The sequence below is a fragment of the Tauraco erythrolophus genome, chromosome 9, assembly GCF_009769465.1.
Source record: "Tauraco erythrolophus isolate bTauEry1 chromosome 9, bTauEry1.pri, whole genome shotgun sequence".
Lineage (NCBI taxonomy): Eukaryota > Metazoa > Chordata > Aves > Musophagiformes > Musophagidae > Tauraco > Tauraco erythrolophus.
Window position 1 is genome coordinate 36655736 of NC_141473.1, and position 27099 is coordinate 36682834.

Consider the following 27099-nt stretch of genomic DNA (forward strand, 5'->3'; position numbering starts at 1 on the left):
TGGCACATAAATTATTTGTCATATACTTACTCTCTTTCTGGACATCAGCGAGTGCTGCATGAAGTTCCTCTTTAAACAGAATTGCTTCCTTGGCAATTTTTTCCCCTTTGTCCAACAGATTCCAAGTGGCTTCTTCCACAGAAGCTAGCAAGACACGAGCTCTTTTGGAACGGCCCTTTTTCTTACTAGAAGGATTCTGTGGACAGTTCACTAGTGTAGTAACCTACGTTTAAAAGAAATAAAAAAGACAACAGTGGTGTAAGTTCTATAATAACTGAATTTATATTGTTCTCAAATTTAAAAAAAAAACAAATTAATACTATTGAGAATTAGCAATGAAATTCCTCCTCCTATAAACAGAGACAGGCAAGCTCAGCATACATACTGCGAAACTATTGAATCAAATTTGACAGATAATTTTACTTAATATGCCTCATCTTTGTATTCTTCTTTCTATACGATCAAAGCAAAGCCTATAGAAATCTCACTGTCATATTAACCCTGATGCGAATTCCTGACACTGCTTATTTTTAAATTTCCTCATGATCAAAAAAAAAAAAAATTACTAACATAAGGAGGCTTCAGCCAAGGCAGGAATTATAATCAGTGCTGAATCTTCCCATACTTCTGGCTTAAATTTCCCAAATTATCTCAGACAAAATGAGTATAGACACATTTCAAAACGCTTTCTCTTCTTGCAGAGGAGGATAACAGTGGTCAGAACTCAGGAACTCAGAATTCTTGGGGGGCTTCTCAACATTAAAACTGTACATGATTTTAGCTAGAATATAAGTTTACTGTAGCTTTGTCCAAAATACTGTTTTTAACAATGCACTTCAACATCCATAAAGAACTGATTTTTATATGGCATCCCACTCCACATTCCTCATCATCTGAGCACAGCCTCCACACTCCAACAGAATGTTTCTAACAGACTATTCTCTAAAGCATTGTCTGAGCTGTCACACTAAGGAAAGATTCCTAAAAGATTTTAAAAGTGTAATATAGATATTTTAAAACATACTCGATGTTTTTTAATCCTCCTTCTATTCTCTTCTCTGTGCCAGAACATGGATAGTGTAATATCAAGTACAGCTCTAGTCTTGGAGCTCAATGAACACATTTTATATGTATATAATTGCTTCGTTTTATTAAATGGCATTCCAATCATCAACAATATTGTACGAGCAAAGCAACAGCTGTGTAAGAATTTCTGAGTCCAGCAGGCAAGCTTAGCTAAAGGCTGCAATACAGCTTGTGGTTTGAGCTGGTCCATGGAAAAGGAAGGGCTCGTTCACAGATACACATTGAGAAGTGTGCCAGCTGTGCCCTTGTTTACCTTTAGATCTTCTTCATGAATTCATGCACTGCAGTGCTTTTCAGCAATCGGTACTTTTAGAAGTAACTTACAAACATCCTCTGGGAAGCATTTCTATAAACACATCTTTGAAAGATGTGCTCCTTACATCATTCATGTGGAATTTTGGGGGAAAAAGGACCAGTCACTTGACATGGGACTGCTTTGGCATGTCACAAGAGAGACAGCAACATAAATAACTCTGGCTCAGATTGTTAAATAGGGCTTGGGTATTTTTCTGACTGTGGCACAAATAAAGTAAATGAAATTATTTATTGCACATAAATCAGCCAGCTGGTAGAGAATAAACTTGGAATAATATACTAATAATAATATATAATTATCATAATTATTTTATTTTTACAAACTCTAGCATTAGTTCTAGAGCATTTAACACAGTTTCAATGATCATTTCTTTAAAAGTGAGTTAAAGAGATTATAGGTTGATATGTCTAACAAGAAAAGCATGAAACACTAAAAAATTAGAAGCTTCCCTAAAAATTTATCAAGACATTTTTAAAGTGTCTTAACTATTTAATCATCATTGCCAGAAAATAATATATTTTTACTTTAGTCCCCCTTTTACATAAAATACCAGTCTATGTACTGTTAATTCACATGTTTTGGAGGACGAGGAAAGGAAACAAAACAAATGAAAAAATAGGAAAAATAATCATTCTTGCAGGTGAAAACTCTTGACTGTAAGACCCTTCATCTTCAGCATCATGTCCAGAAAATACCAGATGCAGCTTCTGATCTCAAATCCAAGTCTAAATTCCATAGGTAGTTTTTGGCTCAGAGAGATTAAGGAATACAGAAAAACTACTCTGCATTCTCTAACACAGAATCCCAAGGAGGAATGCAAAAACATTATGCGGATCCTACACAGAAAGACTTCAACTACACAGTAGTCAATATAATGTGCCCTTTTGATCCATTGTACAGCTTGTACTGCAGTGGCAGAATACAGAGTCAAAACCATATAAGAAAAAAGAAAACATATTTCCATTAATCCTGCTCATACCCAACTGTGTTTCCCAGTTGCTAATACCTTCCTATTGCCACACACAGCAGATCTCGCAGCATTCAATGGAAATCATTGCCAAAAGGTTATTCTGCATCGCTGGTAGGAGCAACAGAGCTGGGCTAGAGGCACAAGGCTTCTTTAAGTGAGATTTTCAAGCCCATGTGCCATCACAGTTGCAAAGCTGAATCATGTTGCTGTTGCATGTTATTGCCATTATTTATTAGACTGAAGGGGTGGGATTTTTTTGTCATGGTTACCCAAATACTGACTTCCTAAGGAACTGTGAAGTAGCTCTTCCAATGCTATGTCCAGTTCTTGCCAGCCCTTACAGACAGTCTTGCAGTAGTTAAGATGATGTCTTGGTACCTTGAGTATCAAAAGATTTGGTTCACCCTTGATATTAATATACAAATATTTTAAAGCAATCAATCATAAAACATTCTTTGTTTAAAATTTAGTTCCGTGTAACTGCAATCCCTAGACATTTGAAAAAACAAGACATGAACTCAGTGATCTAACAACAGCAGAACCCCTCAAATCCAAAGTATTGTCCATACAAATAAACACTGGTTAATCGCTTTCAGCGCGCATAAAGTAAACCCACCACACATAGAACTAAAACCCACAATGTATGCTTTCTGTATGAGCAAATTTTTGTTGATGTGGATGACAGGTGAGAATAAATGCCTTTCAGTTTGCCTATTTTTCATCAGTGACACAAGGCACCCTAACATACATGGATTTTTCTACATATTCTGTAAAATGTACCTATTTGTCACAGTCATGAGGTTTCCTTAGCTAACATGTATGTATAAAACAAAGAGATGGAACCAAGAGGTTTGGCAAGGAAAAGCTCTTATAAATATTCGGTTATGTATACATATCCACACATAACACATATATTGTCTGTGTATGTGTATACATAAAAATATAGAGATGGTTTTAGATACAATATGCAAATAAGTAGCAAATTTACAGCTTGTAAGACTAGCAATGACTGCAAAGGCAGTTATGAAGTGTTTCCTGCATGAATTAATGAAGTTATATGAATCTCATCATGTCATATCTTTCAAAACTTTTACTTGAATGCAAATTCAAAAGGAAAAAAGTCTTATAATAGTTTGCTACAGAAGCAAATTTATATCTAGTCATAACTGCAATCATTACCTAGTATAGCAAAGAGACTAAACAGACTTCATTCTCTGAGGATGAGACAAAACAAGAGGATATTTTCTGTTACATTAATTGTTATCTTTTGTGAGTAAATCTAGCACGAGCATGACAAATATCAGGCATCAGCTATGCAAATGAAAATGCTTTATGATCTACCGATTGCTTCACACTATTTGCTCCATGACAGAATGCATTTCTGATAAAAGCCCAGAATTAAGGAAAGATTGTCTGAGCATGTACCAAAATTACATCAAGGCCGCTGTCAGCTGAATGATATCAATTTTGACAACTATCATTTTTAATGTGCCAGATGCATCGATAAGAGAACTTTACCCAAAAGCCTTCCTTTCAAAGCTAATGTCATCAAAGCACCTGTAACAAAATAAAATTAAAGCCATAGACAGAGGGAACCTCTTCTGGTGAGGGGGCAATTGGACACGATTAAGGAAACTTTTTTACAATACATAGAAAACAGAGTGCAGTTAGTAGTACATTCCCATGCCAGTGAGACACAGAATCACACTAATGCAGTCATGTCACTTCCAACATATGAGTTTCTACCTCTGCAGAGCCCTGCACAGCACTGTTTGAACTTGCCACCCAGGTCAGTTCACTGTTTGGGATGCCAAGAGTGAAATGCAGTGAGAACGTTGCCCCTGAAATCCCCTAAACATTGTAATTTAGGGGCATTGTTTTATTCTAAGGATGGAGAAGTTGCCAAGTCAGAGAGGGTTTTATACAAAACAATGTTTTCACAGTTTCAAAGTCATTACCACTGCCAATTAAAGACTGCAGGGAAGAGAGAGAATCCAGCAAAGTCATTTGTAAAGTTACTTCCACATAGGCTGGTTTTGCCTTCATTTTCTCCCATACTGATGCTAGTAACCTAACGACTGCTCTAATGCTTAGCATAACTAGCTAGGACAGACTTCAGAGAAGCTCAAACACTTCCACTGCCTCTTTCCTACCAGAACATCACAAGACTATTAAATAAATAAATTAGAACATAAACCTCAAAATAAAGTTAAGCTGTGTTCAAAGCAGCATCTGCTAAGTGAATCAGGCCAGAGCATAACACTATTCATTTTTATCTGTGACAGGTCTGATTCTCTTCCTAATCATAGATCAGTTTTCATTTATTGCCTTTCCACCATCTCAATCATCCTTCATTGAGTATGAATTTTAATCCCTGCTTTTGCATTTTCAACATTTTTTCTGTCTCCTTCCCACTCATAATGCAAGTTGCCTTTTCATAGTTCTGTTATGAAACAAACAAAGCATTAAGTTTGAGAAGGGGGAAAGATAGACAAAATGCTATTCTCTTTGAACCAAAGCATTTCCATTTTTAGGAGACTCAAGCTTTTTAAGGATACTTGAGAAGAGCTTTAAAAAAAAACAAACAGATGGTTTCTTTGTTTTGTTCTGGAACTCTATTTCTTTGTTTTGTCAGGTTTCTTTGATCCTGCAAAACTGAGGCCAAAATTTACATTTCTTCATCTCCTCTAAAAATAGCCACAGTGTTGCAGCTGCCTGAGCACAGTCTGACCTACTGGTATACAAGACAAGGTTTAAAATGCAGTCTATCAACAGATACATTCCTACTACTCTGAAACTAATTTTATAATCCATTCACATATGATGCTCCAGCTTGACGACTTTCCACAAACCACTGAACTGTTAACTGAGGTTTTATACACCGTCAATCACACCCAGGCAGAAAAAAATAAAGACAGACAAAATGAGTGAGAGGCAGCTCAGTTAGTAACAGCTGGAAATGAAGTAATGATAAAAAGAAAAGCTTACTTTCTGAAGAAAAGAATCTTCCAGAAGGGACAAATGAGTAAGGTAGGAAAAGAAAATCAACCCAAAAATAAGAGAAGAAATTTCAAAGATGATAATGAAAAACAAATAAAAGAAACTGGATGAGTTAGAGAGAGACAAAAGTTTCAAATGGTGAAAATACAACTTTATTTGTTAAAAAGAAACTTTTTTCAATGAATTAACTTATTTCTAAAAGCAACTTTTCCTAAAACTGTTATAAAACATGATTCAGCACCTCTTCGCTCCTCCTAGCTTTTAGAGCACATACAGCACTTTTGGAATAAACAACAGACTCTTCCAACATGAAAGTCCAAATACACATAAGAACCATCACAACGAACACTCATCATTTTATGGTTGTCATCTTACATCTCTGTATTCTTCTTCCCTCCCATCTATATGTGCTGCCTCTTCAGTTATAACCTGACTGCTCCCCTGTATCTGGTCACCACCCTTTGGCAAGCCCACGGAAACAGCAAGCAAAGGACCGGCTCCCAGGATAAAGAAGGAAAGATGTCATCAGAGCACTGTGTGTGAAAAGAAGCGCATTCCTGGAATAACAAAATTTACCATGTACCTAAGTAGCTGAGCGCAATCAAATGAAGCCCATGAGGTGTATGAGAAAAAAAAATATTTTTTCCTTTAATATGTGTCCAAGCACAAAAATCATTGTTTCAGTCTTAATTAAAACAATTTTATCTCTTTTTAAAAACAGAAAAGTTGCTAATTGGAAAAATGGAAATAACAGAAAACTTAGCAGACATGTCCTTACCTTTTTTTTAATAAGCTGTACACCCCCAATTCTTATGTGTGTATAAACAGAATAACAGCCAGAGTACAGTATTCAATCTGTCTCTGCTCTATTTACCAATGGTCATCCTCCCAGTATCAGTTTTGTTTGTTGATGGTTAACACAACCTATTTAACAAATAGTATCTTGTAAAAGACATTACTCAAAGAGCTTGGAAAGATCTTCACCAACCAGCCACTGAAACTACTTCATAGCCATTATACCTGACTATCTTCACAACCTGAAAAACAACACAGTATTCCTTGTACCGTAGCAAGTGAACGAAAATTCTGAATGAAGTCACACCTTTCTGTACCTATACAAACTGCTGCCAGAGCAGTGACTGTCACGTAAACACACCCTCAGGCACCAGCAGAACACTCAATAACAGCATACAGCTGTGACAAGTAGTTTGATCTACATCATCTTGGCAAGGGTGAAGGGCAGCGGTAAGGCGGCACCCTTGTGCTATGTGTAACTGACTAATGAAATGCAGGTACCCCAACATCTTTGTTCTAAGTACAATGAAGAGAAAATTCAAAATAGCTTGAGTTTCAAAATGGTTTGAGTTTCAAAATAAAAGATGTCATTTCTTTTCTTTACCCAGTAACATATTGCTGCAGAGGTCTTTTAACACTTGCCTGTTATACACATTATTTGCAAAATGAGATCAGGTCTTCAAGTAGGTCCTTTCCATTGTATTAAAAAAGATATTTCTAATCTATCTTCTAACATAGAGATAGTGAGAGAATTTTTAACGCACTAAGCACTGTGTATTTAACCAGTGAATACTTGTAACAGAACTGGAATATGCGTTAAAATTGCTCCTCCTAAAAAGAAAGTTTTATCAGTGAACCTGCAAGCATTTTAGCAAATCCCTCAGTTCAAGTTTTCTTTAGTTCGAAGGAAAAGTACTAAAACAGGTTTATACAATATATAATAATTGCACTGTTCTTAAGGCATCTCTTCCAAAATACAACAGAATGCAATTCTTTGATAATACCTGAATTATCAATGGTTCCAACAATTTCTCCACTGTAAACGTCTGGATCTGCAGATCCCGAGGATCAATTTTCAGTTTAATGCTTGGCATTTTTGTTGACATTTCGCCTAGGTACAAAAGAAAAAAAAAATGCAATAAGCAATTATTAGCCACAACAGCAAGTCTCATTGCCCTCTGTCAGAACCCAGAGATTGCCTGTAGGTGTACAGACTTGGTTCCATAACAGGCTTAGGATTTCAAGAGATAAAATGAATTTTTCTGATCCCTCATTTCTAAATTGCATGAACTGTAAAATAATAGGTTTGAAGTACATATAACTCCTTGTCTTCTCTTCCAGATTTCTCAATTGACCATATATTGAAAAATACACAAAGGCAATTGGATTAGAAGATCTTGGAATATAAGTTCTCTAGTAGTCAATAAAAAGGAACTTTAAAGCAAAAATTATATATATTATTGAATTTATCACAAAACAAAAACATTTATGCTATGTGCACAATACCTGTACCTTATTCTGCGTGCCAAATTACAGTGGTCATAATAAACGCTCTAAGAACAAAAAAATACACAGCAGCCCTTAAAAGTCCTGGCAATTAATGGTAGGAGAAAGTGAAACATTTAGATATTTTACACCCTCTAATAACAAATATTTTCTAAGTGTCAAGACAGATTAAGTAAAGAAAGCCTATTACTGAGGTCAATAAGATGGAAGTAAAGCTAAATAAGGCCTTTAAAGCGAATAAATCAATCATTAGGAGCTTGATCCAAAATCCACTGATGTTATTTTAAGGATTTTCACCAAGTTCACCAGGTTGTGGTTCAGGCCTTTAGCCACAGCGAAATGTGTGTGTGCCAACAAAGAATGATAACTGTGCTTTAGTAGGAATGCAACCGATCATTGTCTCAAAATAAAAAACATTTTAAATTTTCCAGTAACTTAACTTGCCATAAAGCATAGCTCAGCAAAGCCTTTTGAGCAAATAAAGACTTCGAATACACAAATAATGGTTATCTGTCCTTTTAAGCAGGACTTACTACAACCATTGCTTCTGTATAATAAAGTAATAAGGTACTGCAATTGTGCAGGCTGAAGAGATATATTGTCACCGTCCAGTGAACCTAGCAGTGATTTAACACAACGCAGAAGGTTTAGGGTTTCTATAGCAAGTTGTGCAGAAATGGATCCGAACTGTTTACCACAGCATAGTTACCCACATTTCACTTGCAAGCAAAGATAACACAAACGATAATTAAAGAATTAAGGTTAAAGGTAGTTTAGGGTTTTCTTAGTAAAGGTTATGCAAGTGCCAAGTTTATTCACAAGCTATACTAGTTGCAGCCCTAAGTTCCCACAGATTCAGCTGCATGCAGTCAGGTGACAGCATACGTAAAGAACTGATTTTTCAGTTCTAATTCCAAGTCAAAAGATAAAGAGAACAAAAACTTGAGATCAGACTGAGAAGAATTACACTTTTCCTTCCACAGATATTAATAATAGAAAGAGAACTCTAGAAATATTAATGCAAATAATTTGGCCATATTTTATACATTTAACTCATAGATACTTGTAATAAACCCGAAGGAAATAAAATTTGAGACTCCTAAAGTCACCAGCGTCGGTGGTTCTCTTTCTGTCCCATGAATCAGTAGGTAGGATACTTCCACAGTTTTGAAATACTCCAGTTTAACACATTGCTCTGTTTGAAGGGAACCGAGCCCCCTCTTCGTACACTGTTTCAGAAACAAGTGGTTGCTTCTAGTCAGGAAAAGGACCACAGCCTTCTGCTAGCTCAAATTATTTATCCTTCCTCACCTGATGAAGTTGTAGCTATGCAAGTGTACAGACCACCCCTCTTATTCACAAAGCTCATTGCAGCTGTTACAAAGTGCTTTGAGATGGATGACTTAGGATCTTCCCAGTTCTGTTCTACTCAATGCAAAATACTTATTTACTCACTGAGCTCCAAACAAAACAGGCTGAAAACACAGCATAGCTGTAGAGGCTGGTGGGTAGGGCATGCTCCCAGACAGCAACAGATTTTGTTTCCAAACTTTGCTTAACTAATGTTTTCAGAATTTCAGACCAAGGAGAACCACAAAAGACAGATGACATCTAAAGTCAACAAACTCAAAATATCTACAAGCATATTCAACATAATAAATGTCCGACTGAATCAGATCAACAGTCCATCTAGCCCAGTACGTATGTTACAGTCAGGCTATCAATTCTTGATAATACTCTGTATACACAACAAAACAAGAAATAAGGTAGGCTCTTTCCATCTGCTGTTTAGCAGAGGAATCACCAGAAGAAAAATTCACAACCACCCAGAGGGCTTCATACAATGACTTAGGTCATCATGAAAGCACAAACACTCCTGTTTTCTTTATATTGTGATAATATCCTTGGTGAGCTGAACTCTGCAACAAGGGCTTATTCTTATAGCTCAGGCCAAAGACATGCCCACTCTGTACTCACACAGCAGGTTGGTTTTTTTTACTTTTTATTTACCTGTAGTGATTCTTACTGTTAATACCCATTGGTTCTTTACATATGGACTAAAATCAAAAGTGAAACCAATTTCTCAACCATATAATTCTTTGGAAATACACTAAGTATATAATGATGCAAGTAAAGTCTGTAAACCTCAAGAGTTAGAGGTCTAGTACAAAATGCAACCTCAAAGGGCATTAACCTATTAACTGCACCATTTTATTGAACAATGAATATTCAGAAAGCTTCCGTGCCTGCAAAGCAGATTAAAATTCGAACTTTCTTACAGCTACAGCTATATAGTTATTTCCACCAAAGTTTGCTGTACCAGCAAAGGAGCTATCAGTAACCTGGAAGTCAGATTCCCACCAACATTCAGAACTCTGCGCAATCTCTTGAATTCGAGTTAGCAAATATTAACAGATCCTTTTTAACCTGTTAAAGTAAGCTTTCCTACAGTACTAACAACTTGCTCTGAAAGACACAAATGTCTGTTATTCACACCCCTGCTCTTCTCAGTTAGCTTCAATTCTGAACTGCAATGCTATTTAATAGCTTCTTAAACTGCCTCTCCCATAATAAAACTGTAGCCCATGCACCTTCGGTTGACTCGGCAGTGTCGGCAAATAGTGCGGCATGTCTGTGACTACCCCCATGAGCATGTCGGCGCAGTCAGTGAACGTACAGCTGAGAAGCACCCACACTGCTGAAAAGATGGTTCTGCTGTGTCCACCCCTGAATCAAAAAGCCTTTTAATTCAACAAGATACTCCTCTCCAGCTTCACAGCGATTGCATCAAACCAAATCATTTCACATTCTTGAAAAGACAGACTTTTTTTTTTTACCCTCTGTAATTCACCGATTTTCTAAATCTTTGGCCAACACTTCAATGAATCTGCTTTTTATTTACATTAAAAAAATATATATATATCTATTGATATTGCTCCTTCACAAGCCTTATCTTTGACATTTTCACAAGCCTCCCGGTGTACAGGTACTTCTTGAAATTCATCACAACAGTTGCAAATAGATGGTATTGACTGTACGGTGAATTTTTTTCTGGTCAAGATATTCATCAGTTGCAAAGGGACCTGTAAGAACTGGACAGAGATAGCACTTCATGCTTCTACTGAGATTTGAAGAAATCACTAAATGATTTTTCAGGTTATTTTTTCTGCAGATACACTCATGCTTTAACTTCACAGTGACTTCCTCTCAATTCCTTGACAGAAGGGAAATAAAAGCTTTGCTGCTTGCAGCAAGAGCTGCTCCCTATCCTCTCAGTACTACTTCCTTTACTACAGTTCATCTACAATGATCAGATCTTTTCCAAAATTTGGCAGACAAAAACATAGTTGTAATTACAGTCACTTCCTCTTACTAGAGATCACTGTGCTCCAGAATCCTACCACTCAGCAAGTGGTAGTCTCAAACTTTGGAAGTGCTACAAATTCAATTCCATTTTTGCAGATCAGAAAAATGTTAATCCATGTGCTGTGACTTATTCTTTTCTGTTTTGTTTTGGGTTTTTTTTTTTTGGTTGTTTGGGGTTTTTTGTTTTGTTTTTTTTAACCTTAGCATGTTGTCTAACATAAGCATTTTTATTCTTTGCCTGATTTCTGGCTCAACTAGCTTTTGAACTCAACAATAGCTTTTTAGCCTTGGGTCAGGCCTATAACTTATAAGGAACTGAAAGTCAATTGCAAAAATGATTGTTGCTGAAAATTTCAACTATATTCTAAGGTATAAATAACATACTTAAGGGTTCACTTGCTGATTCTACTTTTTTTTTTTAAAAAAAAAGTAAAATTCCAATGCTTCCTGAAACTTCCTTAAAGCAGCCAAAACATGAATACAAGCTTGCAAGCCAACACAGTGAAAACTACAAAATCTCAAATTACTTTGATTCCTTGACTACATATTTTTAACTTACCAGGATCTCCTTACTGCTATTTACCATATTGGCTAATCAGCAGTTAAACACAATGAGTTTGTTTTTTTGTTTTTGTTTTGGTCTTTGTTTTTTTTTTTAATCAAGACAAGGGTAATAGGTGATTGAAAGAAAAATAAGCAGCCAGTAGATCATTCTAGGGTTCTCTGATATTCCCACTTAGAAAGTGATATTCTGTCCTTCCAGATCATCTTCATTAAGACTACAAATTTGGTGCTTGCCTCAGGAAAGAATGAGAATCACAGTCCATCTTCTATTTTTTTTTTTTTTTAAAGTATATGATCACTCAGTATAACATGACCTCTAATTACAGTAGGGATCTTGACTTCGAGATATTTTGGTAAAAGGCTGTTTTAACCTCACACTCAGTTATATTAACCTTTACAGTAGGCAATTTCAGCACTGAAGACCAGCAGCTCTTACAACACTTAGGATGTTAAGCATGTGTCACAAGATACAGTTGCGTCTCAGAACAGCCAGAAAAGCAGCCACCTGCACACTCCTGCCAAGTGCTACAAACTCTAATGAGAATTTTGTGTTTTCAGCAGACATGTCCAAACTGAAACTGCAGAGTCTTTTGGAGTAAGCAAGAAAGACACAGGAAAAAACAGTCAAAGTTTGTATCCATCTGCAATACAAGGTGAACATAGTACCTGCAGCTTTTAAACAACCTGTTAAGTACCCTATATACAGACATAGATAAACTCACTAGTGTCAGAAAGCAGAGGTAAAGATAATCTGCATGAATTAGAGAATGTTAACTTTAGAATCCATTTCCTGCGAGATCATTAGAAAGCCAATAGCACATCACTCACCTATCCTAGAATACATATGGTCCGTATTCAGCACTAAAGCAACTGCCTATATGGAATTTCCTTGTGTTAGGAACTTCAGTGCAACAGCTACGGCTCACTATTTGGCTTCCGAGGCATCTGCAAGGGACTGCCTGACAAGCTCTCCAGTGTATTTCAGGATGACTGACGGGACACAGTGGCTGCTGGAGGGGTGGCAGGGGGATGGGCATCCTTAAAGCTATATACTAGAGCACAAATATGTTAAAAAAAAAAAATTAAAGTTAAAAAGCTTTCGAACAATTAGATGACTGAAACATGCCATTACTGATACTTCTGGTGCTTATTCTCGTAATTTTAAGCACAGCTATTGTTTTCCCACACATTCTGATTGCATGCCAACTTCTGTCTTGACGCAATGACTCAGTCTCAGACTTTTGAGCTGGACAGCAAAGGGATTCATAAGGCTCTCACCCAGTAACTTGGCACCAAATTTGTTTTCTTTGGGTTTTTTCTCCATTGTATGTTACTCTACACTGATACACAACACATTAGCCTGTCAATTTCATAAAATGCACAGGCCTATCACCTTCTAAAAAACAGAGAAGACAAGAAAAAAAATATTAAAACAAAGTAGTCTGGTTAGTATTTTTAAACAAGATACATGTGGACAGGACACCTGAGGACTTCCCAGATATAAAACAGTGCTAAGAATATGTAATACAATATGGTTTATTATGTGTTCTTAATTACAATATTTATTATGCTGCTTCATGAGTTAGTGCCAACACCACTCTGGGAATAAAATTTGTTAGTCCTTTTGCTGGAGTCAGTACAGCAAATCAGTGCGAATCAGGTTTTACAGAAGTCACAAAAACAGTCGCTGCATTTTTCTTTAATCCTCTGATACATGAAATAAGATATTCAGAATACTAAAACATACTAGTTCTCTTTGCAATATAACAGCATGGATTTTTTTTTCCCTTGAAGACCTCCTGCGCTTTGTGGGCCAGACCATGCACTGGAATGGAGCAGTATCTCTGACACCTGGGAAGGATCTAACTCATTTAACACCAAGGAAAACCTATAATGCACCTGCTAAATTATTTAAATTTCCATACAGAGCTGTCAGGCTACAATCAAACCACCTCAGATTTTATCACTTCTTAATGCTAGTAACAGGAAACATGTCTGTTAATGCAAAGACACCACAAAGGAAACACGAGCTGGAGAATTTAAGAAGGTGGCAAGATTCAGATCCGTTAATAACATTTATTCACTGATGGCTACTTTATTTATATAGGCTACCTTTAGGTGTTAAATTTGCAGTAAAGTAATTGCAAGATAATTTTTAATGCTGGGGTGTGGGGGAGGGGAAGGGGGTTTTTTTAGATTCCCTTTCACTTCCCTCTGTGTCTGCTTTCTCTATAATTTTTTAAATCCATTGGCCAACTTCAACCACACCTGAAAAGCAGCTGAAATTTCCAAAGACACAAGATTTCAACCAAGTTTTTCAATATAGTACTCAGCATAAATAGTGTCATACATCATCCCTTACAATAAATCTACCAAGGAAAAGGACACAGCATAAGCCTAGTTCTTAATGGATACTGGAGAATCCACATGGCAACAAACAGGTTATGACTGACCTAATGGCATGAAAAGCTGTAATTAACAGTTTACGAAAAAAAACATTTGAGATGGGGAAAGCATTACACCTCAATGAACTTGTCTCGCAGACTTTCTGATGTCTAGTGAGATAACAAATGAAAATTTTTCCTAGGGTTTTAACATTCAGAACATGCTCTCTTTTCCTTGTTTAATAAGTCATGCCTACTTTTTATACAGGGCATTCCATCAAAGCACTTTTTCGAGCAGAAGTCATCTTCCAATATCACATAAGGAAATAGAATCACAGAGGAAAAAGTATTTACTCAAGATCACACAGAATGCCAGTGGCAGAATCAGGATGGAGCTGGGATACGACCTTCTAGTCACTAGAGCAACTTACTCACACTTTAACTGAGGCCAATAAACAGGCTAAGAAAAGTAAAATGTTTCCAAATACTATTAACACTATAAATGTAAAGAATACAATCTCATCTTCCATACTCATGTCAAAGTTACCCAGATACTAGTATTTCTCACTCTCAGTAAGGTCAGCTAATACATTCTTCTCCCTTAAACATACTATCAAAATTACTGCCTTGGTCAAATGCACTTCCAGCCAGTTGCGACACACTGATGAATTCTAGGAGTCATGCCAGCAGAGGTGTGAATCCTACAACCTCGACCAGCTACAGAACTTCTGGCTTTGCACTAGCGTGCCAGACTGCTTTTCAACAAACAGCTATCCAAAAATCTGTGTTATGCTCCTGAGCCTACAGTCACAGCAAGGAAAACCCTGTCCACTGAAGTGTAACCATGGAAGTTTGTGAACCTGACAATGCTCTCGCTGTATTAGCAGTAAGCTAAATAATTCTACGGATATCAATGAAATTCTAGTGGATATACATCATTACGGGTGACAGCAGAATCAAAACAATCCTGCTCGTGTTAGAAATGCTTTACCAATCTTATCTTCATAACACTCCTTCCAGGTACATTTTTGCAGGTACTGGAGTTGTTGGTTTCAGAAGTGCAGTTGTAATATTTAAAATATTGAAAAAGCATTTATTTAAAAAAAGACAAAAAAAAAGGTGGTGTGACATCAGATGCCAGCATTTAATTAAAAAAGAAAAGGTATTCATTAATGCTCTTTGGACCCATTTCAAATTCTTAAAGTAAAGAAAAATCCCTTCACATGAGCATGGGTGCTATTTTCACTGCATGCACTTTGAGAACAAACAAGGATCCCTCTCTATTTAAGTGGCATACAGCTCCTACATGGATGGCTATTCTGTGCTGGTAATGATAGGTTAAGAAGGTCTGGCTCCAAGCCCTCCTTTCTGTTATCACTTTTAAAGTGTTCCTATCTCTATTCAAAACCAGAGACTCTGTTTAAATAAAGTTCAAGTTGACCTTCTACTAAAAATAGGATACTGTTCAACTCAATAAAAAAAAAAGACAACAAAAAAAAAATCTATAATGTGCTACTAAAAGATTCTAAAACTTTATTTTTGTTAAACACAATCCCCTTTACGTTATTTGCTGAGAGTCATCTATTACAGCATTATATTATACTGTTCCACTTCACAAACATCTCTGCTACGCAGTTGCAACGAGGTAAAAAACTCTGTTTTTCCCTTCTCTTTGTAGAGCTGCTACTCTTGCCAACTAATTTTGTTATTTCATACGCACGCATTACCCCAGGATGCTTCACCATCACCTACCATTTTACATAACTACTTTCAAATCGATAAAAGTTTGCATTTTTTGTTTTGTCCAGTGACCGAGTAGTATAATAATTCTTCCCTCTTGTCTACAGACATGCACAAAACAACTGCAAAATTAAAAGTTGCATATGTGTTGATGCTTCTTAAGTATATATTAATTTTGAGATACGCATGAAAATAAAAGAGAAATGGTTCTCATAAATTGCATTATTTTGGATGTTGGCAAGCAGCCAGTTAGCTAGCACCTACAAAAGCACTAGCTAAAAAACAGAGGACAGAAAAAACAGTATTTAACCAAAACCGTGATCCCACCACACCTGTATACATGGACAGATCTCTGACACACAGATTAGTTCTTCCAATGGGGTTCCTGGTGCTGCACAGCACTATGTCCTCTATGAACTCAGCCAACCAGTTTCAAATCAAGATGTGGCTCAGAAGAAAAACCCTACTTAGTTGATAAGTCATCTATTGTAAAAGAGCTTCAGAATAAAGACTAAAGACTTTCCTGCCCATTTTGACCTCCATTCTCATTCCAACTCAAAAGGATATGGCTAGAGAGCAACCATAAAAAAAAAAAAAAAAAAGAGTGGACTAGTTTCCTGACATCAACCAACTGATTAGAAATAGGAGAGAAGAGCAACAATCCATTATGCCTTTTTCTAAATGTCTGTCACCAGACCTAATTCTTCGCTGTGGATGTCTTTTGGCCTTCACTAGCTCTGAACACAGCTCTTGCCTTTAACAAAAGGAAACCAAATGGATTTTACATAACAGAAAATTGTCTTAGTTAACAAAGTTTTTCAAAAACATCGAGTGTTATATTGAATGTAACAGCCCTCCATTACTCCTCACTTATGAAGAAGTGCCTTTTATATTTTAAAATAAAAAATAATTGTATAAAATTGCCTTGTACAGTAATTCAGTATTTTCAATACCAAGGTGATAAACGTACATTTATATTAACCTTCCTTGCATTAGATACAAAATCCAGCAAACTACCAGGAGGTAAGCTAAACTTAAAATTAAGTGACAGCATCCATAAAACATTTCATCCTTCCTTTTCCAATATCCCAGTACGTTTTTTCACATTTGGAAAACACACAAACACACTGCAGAACTTTGGCTACTGGCTTCAAGTGAAAAGACCATGTGATTTCAAATATTCAGCACATTTAAAAAAAATCATGTTTAAAGTTCTTTTTCCAGAAAGTTGGTTAAGAAAACCAGCTTTTTTGACTCCAACTTCTGATGCGATTATTTGATCAAGCTACTATTGTTCCATTTACAGCTTCATGTACTTTCATTAAGTGGAAAATTCCCTTCATTCCTCTTCAATCTTACCTTTTCAAAGAAGAATCCAACCAGAGATCCTAGAAACAGCTCTGTGAAGAACTCCTCTTGATGTAGCTTGACTCCAGAGGCACTGACAGTGAGACAGCAAATGGTTGCCTGTCATTCCTAGTCTATGAGAACCAAAATAGGAGGGGAAGAGAGTCAAAATAGGGAGGGCAGTACCCATTCGGGACCTCCTCCTAAACTGTTATTTCCTGGCTTCACTGACAGCTTGCTAGGGAAAATACTACTTAAAGAAACCCCAAGCTCATTTCTAGTCTTGCAAATATAGTTTGGCAGTGAGCTTTTAGACCTTAAATCAGACACCATTGAAGTCAATGGCAAAGCGCCCTCAGAAATCAATGACATTTAGTTGCACGAGAGAGGAAATGGGAAGAAGGAAAGCAAAGACCATCATTGTAAAATCCCAATCAAATATATTTGCAATGTAAATATCATAAAAGTTGATACAAACCATGCTAAAAAAAAAAAGTGTAGCATGCAATAGCACTTATGTAAAAAACAACTCTGGAAACTCCAAAAAGGTAGAGGTTGCTCAGTACTTACATCTGTTCTGCTAGAGACTCTGTATTCTGCTGCTTAAGATCTTAATGGTCTTAAACCACTCAGTCTGAAAAGTTGTATGAGGTCCATATGTCAGGCTGAATTTTCTTTTTGGAGAATTTCAACCACAGCAGTTTGGCTATTTTTAGTTGATTTAGAGGTAAATAGGGCACAGCCAGCCTGAAGGTTGAAGTAATCTGAGACCAGCTAAGAGCATGGGAGAGGCTCACTAGAAGAAAAAAAAAAAAAAAAAAAAAAAAAAAAAAGAGAGAGAGAGAGAGACCTGAGGAATCAATACATATTGTGACTACTCACAAGTGAGGAAAAAAAAAACAAGACTCGGACAGACACAAGAGACCTTGTCCTTCACCAGCCTGGGCTGCGACTCCAAGGATGCCATTGCATCTTCCACAGCCAGGAGGAAATGGCCTGCCTTTTGTAGGCAGGGTCTATACCTTAGTTAATTAGTTAATTACTCAATTCAAGCCAGCTGGGTAATAATAATAGGATGCCATAATTTCCCCATTTTGTTTTACAGTTTTTTTGTTTTCAAAGTTGTTTTCAAGAAGGCTTTGCGGTGAGCAGAGACCCAGCCCATTCATTCCAACTCCAGCACGCTTCCCTCCCGCGAATATCACGTCGGGGCTTGTGGCTTTACCTTCTTCACCGAAGGACTCTCGCTCTGGCTCTCAGCTCGGGCTCTGGCGAGGGAGTCGGGGTCCTCAGGGTCTCTCGGATGTATCACGTCAAGGTCACCAGTTGTCACTCACCAGCCTGGGCTGCGGCTCCAGGGATGCCATTGCATCTTCCACAGCCAGGAGGAAATGGCCTGCCTTTTGTAGGCAGGGTTTATACCTTAGTTAATTAGTTAATTACATATTCAATTCAAGCCAGCTGGGTAATAATAATAGGATGCCATAATTCCCCCTTCTTGTTTTACAGTTTTTTGTTTTCAAAAGTGTTTTCAGGAAGGCTTTGCGGTGAGCAGAGACCCAGCCCATTCATTCCAACTCCAGCACGCTTCCCTCCCGTGAATATCACGTCGGGGCTTGCGGCTTTACCTTCTTCACCGAAGGACTCTCACTCTGGCTCCGGCTCTTTTAGCTCTGGCTCTCGGCTCGGGCTCTGGTGTCCTCAAGGTCTCTTGTGTTCATATCACGTCGGGGTCACCACTTGTCACTCACCAGCCTGGGCTGCAGCCAGGAGGAAATGGCCTGCCTTTTGTAGGCAGGGTCTAAACCTTAGTTAATTACTCAATTCAAGCCAGCTGGGTAATAATAATAGGATGCCATAAGATGGTACTGAAATAGTTGGAGGGAATAGGGGAGGAGAGGGGAATCAATCACATTTGGGCCCTGTCGTGCAACGGCCAACTAATTTCAGTAGTGTGTTCTGCACTCAAAGCTGCATAGAAGGAGAAGATCTGAAAGTCAGATCACAGGTATATACAGAACACCTTACAAAAGATTTTGTTCCCCTGCAAAAGCAACAAACATTATTCACAGAAACTAAGCAGACTTTCCTAGATGATATAATAATTTATTATGGGGAAACGTACCTGGTATTGCCATGTTAAACTTGCAATTTTATTCATAATTTATTCCTCTCAGAATTTTTTCAAGGTTCAACCTTGAAAGAGAATCCTTTCTTTGCTCACCTTCAACTCATGAATTTAGAAGGCATGAACAACAATAGTCAGAGAAGAAAGCTGCTGGACTAAGGAAGATTTCATTTTCTGAGCACTATATTAAAACCGTACGATACAATCCAAATCTAAATCTTACTAACTGCAGTTAGTATTTCCCAGCATTTCTTAGCTCTCATATTTACTTCATGAATGTTATTTTAAAGTTAACAACAAACCAAAATGCAATGCACTTAACTGCAAGATTCACTATAGACAAGTGGAATTACGTAGGTGATCCCTAATACACTTTTTTTAATCATTAGATCTTTGTAACTATGTCAGTGCTTCATTTATGAAGCAAATTACTACAGCGGTGAGCAGAGATCCTCTTTATTTTAATAGGTACACTGAGAAGAGGTGTGGAAAATGCTAGTTTTATTTAAAGATCTTTGCCATGTCATCTGGTATCAAATGAGGAATGGGATTCAGTTGCTTAAAATAAGCAGCTAATGCCATTTTAGAGACTGTAGGGCATCCATCATACAAGCCCCTAGAGTAGCACAGGTCTTCCACAGACTTCAACCACATACACCAGGGCTGGATATGGGGATGCTTTATGAGGACAAACGTGTCTAAAATGGCTCTAGACACCTATACTCAGGCACTTGAATCATTCCCAAGTTATCTTTATCTTAATAAATCCTCCTACTAATTTTTGAGTTTGATAGGTCACCTGTGGAACACTTGAAGTGGCAGGCACATATCATTACAAGTAAGCACTGCAAATTTTGTTACCCACAGCAAATGCCACTCAGCACCAACTCTTTAAGTACCATTAAAACATTACACACACAATAACTAAAATTATGCTTATGGTATGGATTACTGTAAGCTGCTATATACTATAATTTTCCACCTTGGCTGTCTTCTAAATTTCCTTAACAGCCTCTGTTAACCTTGTCCAAGCCTCTTTGACATCTGATCTCTATTAACGAGTCATAATTCCTTATCTCATAACTTTACATGTCACTAAATTTAACCCTCTGACTTCCATATCTCACCCATCTTTCACTAATTTCACTGAGCAGTTTTAACCTGCTGTGCAATGTTTTGCTAGACTATCCAATCCAATGGCATCCACACAGAAAAATGAGTTTTCACCACCGAAATACCAGTCATTTGGGTGTGAAAACTACATTAAAATAATCACAAAATAAAATTTGTTGTTTTTCCTCAATTCCCTTGTTCTATATCTATATTTATTATTAAAAAAAAAAAACACACAGCAACAACAAAACCACAACTGTACTGTTAGACAGATGAAGTTCTTCTTTTGTTCTAAGATTTCAGTCCTTTTCTGTTGCATTAAATAAATTTACAAAACAGTGGTCACTCGTTCAGGTACTTAAAAAATTCAGTAGCTTCTTATAGACCAGCAGTTTGGCACTTCCTCTGACAAATTACAAGAGTTATTCCATTCTCTTATATCAAAGGAGTTTATTCTTTAGTTTTTTAAACCAAAATGAACCATCCAAGCAGCATATCCACTAAGGAATATCAAAAGGTTTAACCCAACAGAGAAAAAGAACTCAACAACAAAAGGACACAAAAGTCTTACTTCAAACCCTTCTTCCCCTCCATTTTTCTCCAATTCATGGTGCTTGTTCAGAGGGATTACTTCAAAAGCTCTGGTAACTTTAAGGCTGCAGCCAGAACTGGCAGGTTTTGAACAAAGATCTTGCCATACCAAACAAAAAAAAAAAAAAAATAAGCATCTTGTTATAAAAAAAGCCCTGAAATCGCTTTCAAATTTTACTGAGGCAGTTGCTGGTAAAGGTTGAGAGGAGTGTTTGCCCTAATATGTCAGGAACAGGGCAGCAGAAGCGAGTGCACGCCATTTTCCTCGCAAGCTGGCTGGCAAGATGGACGAAAGCAGAAGACGCTACCTAAAACAGAGCTGTTGAAACTCCTATATTAATTATATTTTTGCCTACTTACTTGCTTACACCGTTCGTAACACAGAAGTCAGTTTAAAATCCCAGAACAGCTCTGAGCAAAAAGCAACCAGGTCCACGATATACCAGAGTATTACCTGAGTATATCTAGAAACATCTCTCTGAGCCATGTTCTTTCTTCAGTGAGAGGGACATTCCCACACCTCTCCTCCGCCCCCGAGTCTCCCCACTTTTCACACCGAGGGGGGCTGTCTCCGCAAGCCGCTGAAGACACAGGCTCCGGTCACACCCGGCCCTTCTCCTCAGGGGTGCTCTCGCCTTTACTCGAGACAGACGCAAAACCCCTCCCGGGCCGAGGGCGGGTCTGACGGGGGGCCGCCCAGCCCCTGCCGCCCTCCGCTCCCTCGCACACGAACGGGACCGGAACGACGACGCTGACGGGAGCGGCGGACGTTCCGCCGCCACCTCAGCCCGGGACGACGCCGAACGGCTCTGCGCGCGCCAACCCCCGCCGCCAGCCCGCCCCAACGGCTCCGCGCGCGCCGCGGCCTCGCCCCAGCGGCCGGCTGCCCGCGCGGCCCCGGGGAGCACGCGGCGCGCTGAGGCGGCGGTCCCCGCCGCTCGCACGCGGACAGGTAACGAACGTGTGGAGGGAATCTCCTTCTTGTCATTCCCTGCGATTTCATCAACAAACTTCCTTCTTCTAAACCGCGCGGTAAGCAGCTCTCGTGCTGCAGTTCGTTTGCACAGCCAAGAAGGCTGTTTCCTCAACAAACTCGTGAGGAGACCCGCCGCCGCCATGCCACTGCGGCTCCCAGGGAGCGGGAAATGACATTTCCACGAAGAGACGCCGGTTTTGGCAAACGTCCCTGCCAGAATCGGTTCTCAGCGGTAGTTGTGAGAATTGAACGTACAAATGTGCGCTAAGCCTATTTAATTTTTCAGAAGTTAAATCGTTTCGTGTCAGTGTTTGTGTGTTTTTGTGTCCCTCCTCCTGCCATAAGGTACTTTTTTAGGTGGTAGGTTCTTCTGCCTGTTTCACTAACTCATGATTTTTTTCCTTTGGGTCACAAGGCAAGGTTCTGCGTTTGTCTGTCCTGGGGCAGGGCTCTGGACAGAATTTCACAGCTTTGAACGAGAGCTAGACCTGCTCACACCCAGCACTTCTGGCAAAGCACATTGGACCCTTTAATAAATCAAACTTCAAATCAAACGAGGTATCCATAAAAATAAATCAAATTTTAAATCAAACAAGGTATCCATACCTGCATTGGGTGGACACAGTCTGTAGTGCACCCCCGTCTGGGCTGTGGTCAGCCAGGTTCCTTACCTGGATGATCAACATCAGGGTTCCATGCAGCTCGTCTACCTGGATTTCATTCCCACAGAAGACAAGTCAAAAAGTCGTAACCGGTGAAGTGGCTGAGTCTAGCCCCAACACAGCATTAGGGCATGGACAGAGGGTGTGACTGGACCCGGGGCCTTACGCTTAATCCTGTGTCCAGCAGTACAGGTGTCATAATGTTTGCTTAAATAATTTAGTCTACACTAAGCCAAAGGAAATTTTAAAATTGAAGTGACAAAATTCCACACTGCTGCAATAACTTCTGATGTTAGCTGTCATTTGAATCATTTCAGAAATAAAAGATTTATTTTTTTTTTTTTTTTAACAGACAGCACATTCCAATATTCTGGCTGCCTTCAACTATTATCTGTAAGTAAATTCAGTAATTAGTAATTTCTTTCTATTTTCAGTTGCTTTACTAATTTATTTACTTTTAATGGAAGTACTGAGCAGAGTTGATTTATTTCACATTCGTACATTATTTAATTAAACTTGTCAGAACTGTAATTGAATTCATAAGCTATCATTTTATGCAAACAACAGATAATTATTTAAAGAGAAAACTCTATAAAAACAGCCTGCTTACAAGGCACTACTTCTCGCTACTACTGAGAAGCCATGCAGTATGAAACTAGCAGTATGGAAGCTTAAACTGCAAAATTAATTGTACACCGTGAGCATCAGAAATGAAACAGCAGTTCCTAAACCCATGTTTAGGTCTTCTTGAGATCCACACAAAGAGAAGAAACAAATTTCAAGACTTCCATTGCTGGAGGCTTATTTCTTCAAACTAACTTGTGGAATTTTTACCAGGAATATTTTCCTTAAATAGGAAATGCAGGTTATAAAAGTGAGAATAACCAAAGTTAAAAAAAAAATTAGAATATTCATGAAGACCACAAGGTTCTCAGACAATTCAACAAGAGCACTCTACCACTGTGTTTCTCCACATGCAGCCCACCAGTGACAGAAATTGTCAACAATATAGACACATAAAAATCAAACTTTTAACCATAAGTGCTAACATTGTATACTGTAGATTTCTGCACAAGCAAAACCTAACAGTACATGTGTAATTAGTAGGTCTTTTAATACCGTATAACAATGTATATATAGAAGCTTTGTTTTAAACAAATGGGACATTGAGCTGAAAGACCCGTGGCAAATTGACTCTAAAGGATAATAAAAGTTACATCTATTGTATCTGTTACTGAGTTTTAGCTTCCCTACATTCAAGGCCTTATAATTCAAAACATACAAAGTATTTGATTTTACCTGTATAAAACATTGCAGAGGTTTATTGCTCTCATCTATCACTGAGGCTTAATAGGAATTAGAGTGGTCATTTACCCAGGATAATTGTAACCTGTCAATACTACAAGTAGATTTTTTTGTTAAACACAAATGTGTGTTTCAAGGTTAAGCCAACCACTGATCAACAGGGAGATTTTCTGATGAGGGGATTTTTTCATTATTGCCCACTATTGTCTCATCTAAACTTTCTTCTAAAGCATCTCATAATATGGAGGTACTAACAAAAATCATGGTACTGCACTAGATGCACCTACTAGTTTTACACAATAGCATAATTCCTCTGTTTGTGTAAAGACAATGAGAAAAATAGCCTGTAAAACAACACAAAATTACAGGTTTTAATTGTGACTATTAAATAGACTCTATTTTTTGGGGGGTAAGTCTATGAAACTGGAAAAACATGGTGAAATGAAAAAAAAAATGCCCTGTATTTTAAGACTTGAATCATGCAAAAGGGAACAACTCTTTGAAGTAAATCAAGGTCTCCGTACTTATATAAGGATCTGTGCTCAGAACAGAGACAAAAGTCAAGTGATACGGGATGGGAGCCAGAAGCATATTTTATTTTCATACAGGTGGTAAATATGTTACTTTTTATTTATGGTATGGCAGATGCATTGTGAAAGCCAGGTCTAATTAATAATCCTACCATGAGGGTAATTTTGGCATGCAGAGTAGCGTTTTCATATGATTTTTAGCATTCTCAGATTTTGAAAGCATACTCACTTCCCTGCAACATTAGAGGTATTTACTTATCCACTCAGTTTCTGTTTTCATAAAAATGTAGTAAATGTGTGTATAACACAGTTGCAGGTAGAAACATGAAATATGTTTTTTGTAGAAAACTCAATAAAAATGCATTAAGGAAAAAGGCCCCAAATCCAGTAGTGCACTGCACACATGCCCAAATTTACTAGGATTGTTTACTTCAAAATAATACATTTAAACATTTGGCTGCATTGACACCTATAAAGATGTTCAATTTGATAATCTCATAACACTGAATCTATAATTTCATTAAAATTTAAGTACAACTAATAACACTTTTCCAGAAAGTATCCATTACTGAACATAGAGAAGGCTGTAAAGAGAAAAGCAGGCCCTCTACAGTCTGTTAACTTTAAGAGTCACATTTTCAAGAGTTAGATGAAAGCTTCAACATAAAATTGCATACCTGTCTTTGAGTGTGCATGGATGTTTAGACACCTAAATTAAATAGGATTAGCAAACAGTACAAATTTATTCATATACTGGTGTTGACAGATGTCATACTCCCTTCTTTTAAAATGTTGCTTTAACTAAGTTGATTGAGCATCTGTGAGGAGTGCCGGACAGATGCACAGGAAACTGCAGCTATGTTTGCGTAGAGCAAACACATTAGTCAAAAGTATCAGCAGTTTTTTGACACTATGCTGCCAACAGCCTTAAGTCCCTGACCAGAAAGGACCAGCACTAGAAGAACAGTTTGGTTTACATAACTATCAGGATTTAATTTTTTTTTAGATTTTCTAGATAATATCTATTTAAAAAAAAAAAAAAACAAAACACCTTGTGATAACAATTAATTCCATGGAATTAATAGTTCATTAATAACTGCCCAGCAGCTGGTGTGTTGCAACACATTTTGTCATCATTGACAAATTTAAAACAATGAGAAGTTCCCTGTGTCATAAGCAGGGACCCAAGCCATCTGGGTCCTCCAGTTCTTGGCATCCTCTAGTTGCAGTTCAGTCCCAGAATAAATTCTATAATCACAGAAATTACAGCTATCCATAACAGAAAAAGAAAATGGCAAAATAACATCTATTTAATGAGAACCTCTCTCTGTTTCAGGACAGAGAAGGTTTACTAGAGTGTCGATACTCACTATTCCTATCTGAGGGAGACCAGAAGAAGGGAGGCCAGGGCAGAGCTCTGACTTTAGGTAACAAAGGTGCTAAAAGTTTCTAAAAATGATGCTATGCCCCAAACAGTGATTAATGTCTTAATCTCAATAAAGGAAAATGTTTTTGTCCTTTCCATTATCCAGATAAACATCTGCAATATCCATTAAATAGCTTTTTGGTTTAAGATAGCGGGATTCCATTCAACATTTCTAATATCAGTGCATGATTACTAGATCAGATTGTGTCAATCCTTAAGCACTTTGGTTGATGGAAAGTTCTCTTGCTATTTCTGGCATGATAAAATGCATTTCAGTCATTAGCAATAGCTTCTGGTGCTGTAGATGTGGAGTCAAGCAAAAAAATGAAGCAGGTAAAATTCTTCACAAGCTAAAAATCCCTTAATACAGAATTTTAGTGTACTTCTGTCAGAATGTTTTCAACCAAACAGAAGCAAAGTGGAGCACCATTATACTAGCCCCAACGAAGAGACAGAAGCCACAAAAAGCAAAGCAACACAATGCTAAATCAGGGAAAGGGACTGACCATGTTTGATAACAAACAGTGAAGAGAAGCACAGTAGAGGGTTGTGAACTAGGAAAGGAAGTAGAAAACAGCCATGTCATGAAAGAATTACCTAGGTCCTTTTTAAATAAGTTGTGCCAGAAAGCATAGTATGATGAAATGCAAACTCCTTGAAACTTGACAACTCTATTGACTACTTAATTAGGGACAATGCTCGTAAAGCATACAAAAAAAAAAAATCTTACTAAATTACTATCTATTTCACAGGCAAGTTAATTTGGTGTAGCAGTTGGAATTATAAGTGATGAATAATAGCTTTTCTTTTTATTTAACGTTCATATCTAATAGTCTCCAAATGTCTTAATGGAACTAGCAACAAAAACTTGGAGAAAAGCTAAATAAATTACTGTTCCCCAAAAGATCCTAAATGACTGAAAGGATACTGAATAAAAAAAAGCACACCAGAAATAAAATACATTTAACATCATTCTTACACCATGAACGCATCTATTATTCATAAGAGAGATGGAAACAACCTAAAGGGCTTTTCAGTGATACCAGAGATGCCATAAGAAGCTTATGACTTTATCCCAAAGTTCAGGATAAATCCAATACAGAATATTTTAATACAGAAGAATAGTATTAAAAACTAATTCTATATTTAAGAAGTGGACCAAAGTGGACTAAGAGTAAGGGTGTGCAGCACAGCATGACAAACTACTATGTGGAGGAGTTTATGAAACAATAGGCTGTAAGGACAGACATAGCATGATGATAGAGCAGCTCCAAAACGAAGCCACTTTTGATGC

At 37.6% G+C, this 27099-nt stretch overlaps 1 protein-coding gene across 4 annotated transcripts in view; it reads right to left on the reverse strand.

The window, feature by feature from the left end:
- Positions 1-12447, reverse strand: part of CTNNA3 (catenin alpha 3) — a 520316-nt gene extending 507869 nt beyond the window's left edge. The window contains exons 1-4 of one of the 4 annotated variants that reach the window (XM_086616260.1): positions 12379-12405; position 12299; positions 7172-7278; positions 31-223 (exon numbers count right to left, since the gene is read on the reverse strand). In XM_086616260.1, the coding sequence (XP_086472386.1) occupies positions 31-223; positions 7172-7278; position 12299; positions 12379-12405 (328 nt within the window). Of the gene's footprint in view, positions 1-30; positions 224-7171; positions 7279-10363; positions 10374-12298; positions 12300-12378; positions 12406-12431 lie in introns of those variants that run through there. The other 3 variants (XM_086616261.1, XM_086616263.1, XM_086616262.1) reach the window with 3 other exon arrangements.
- Between the last annotated feature and the right edge of the window lie 14652 nt (positions 12448-27099).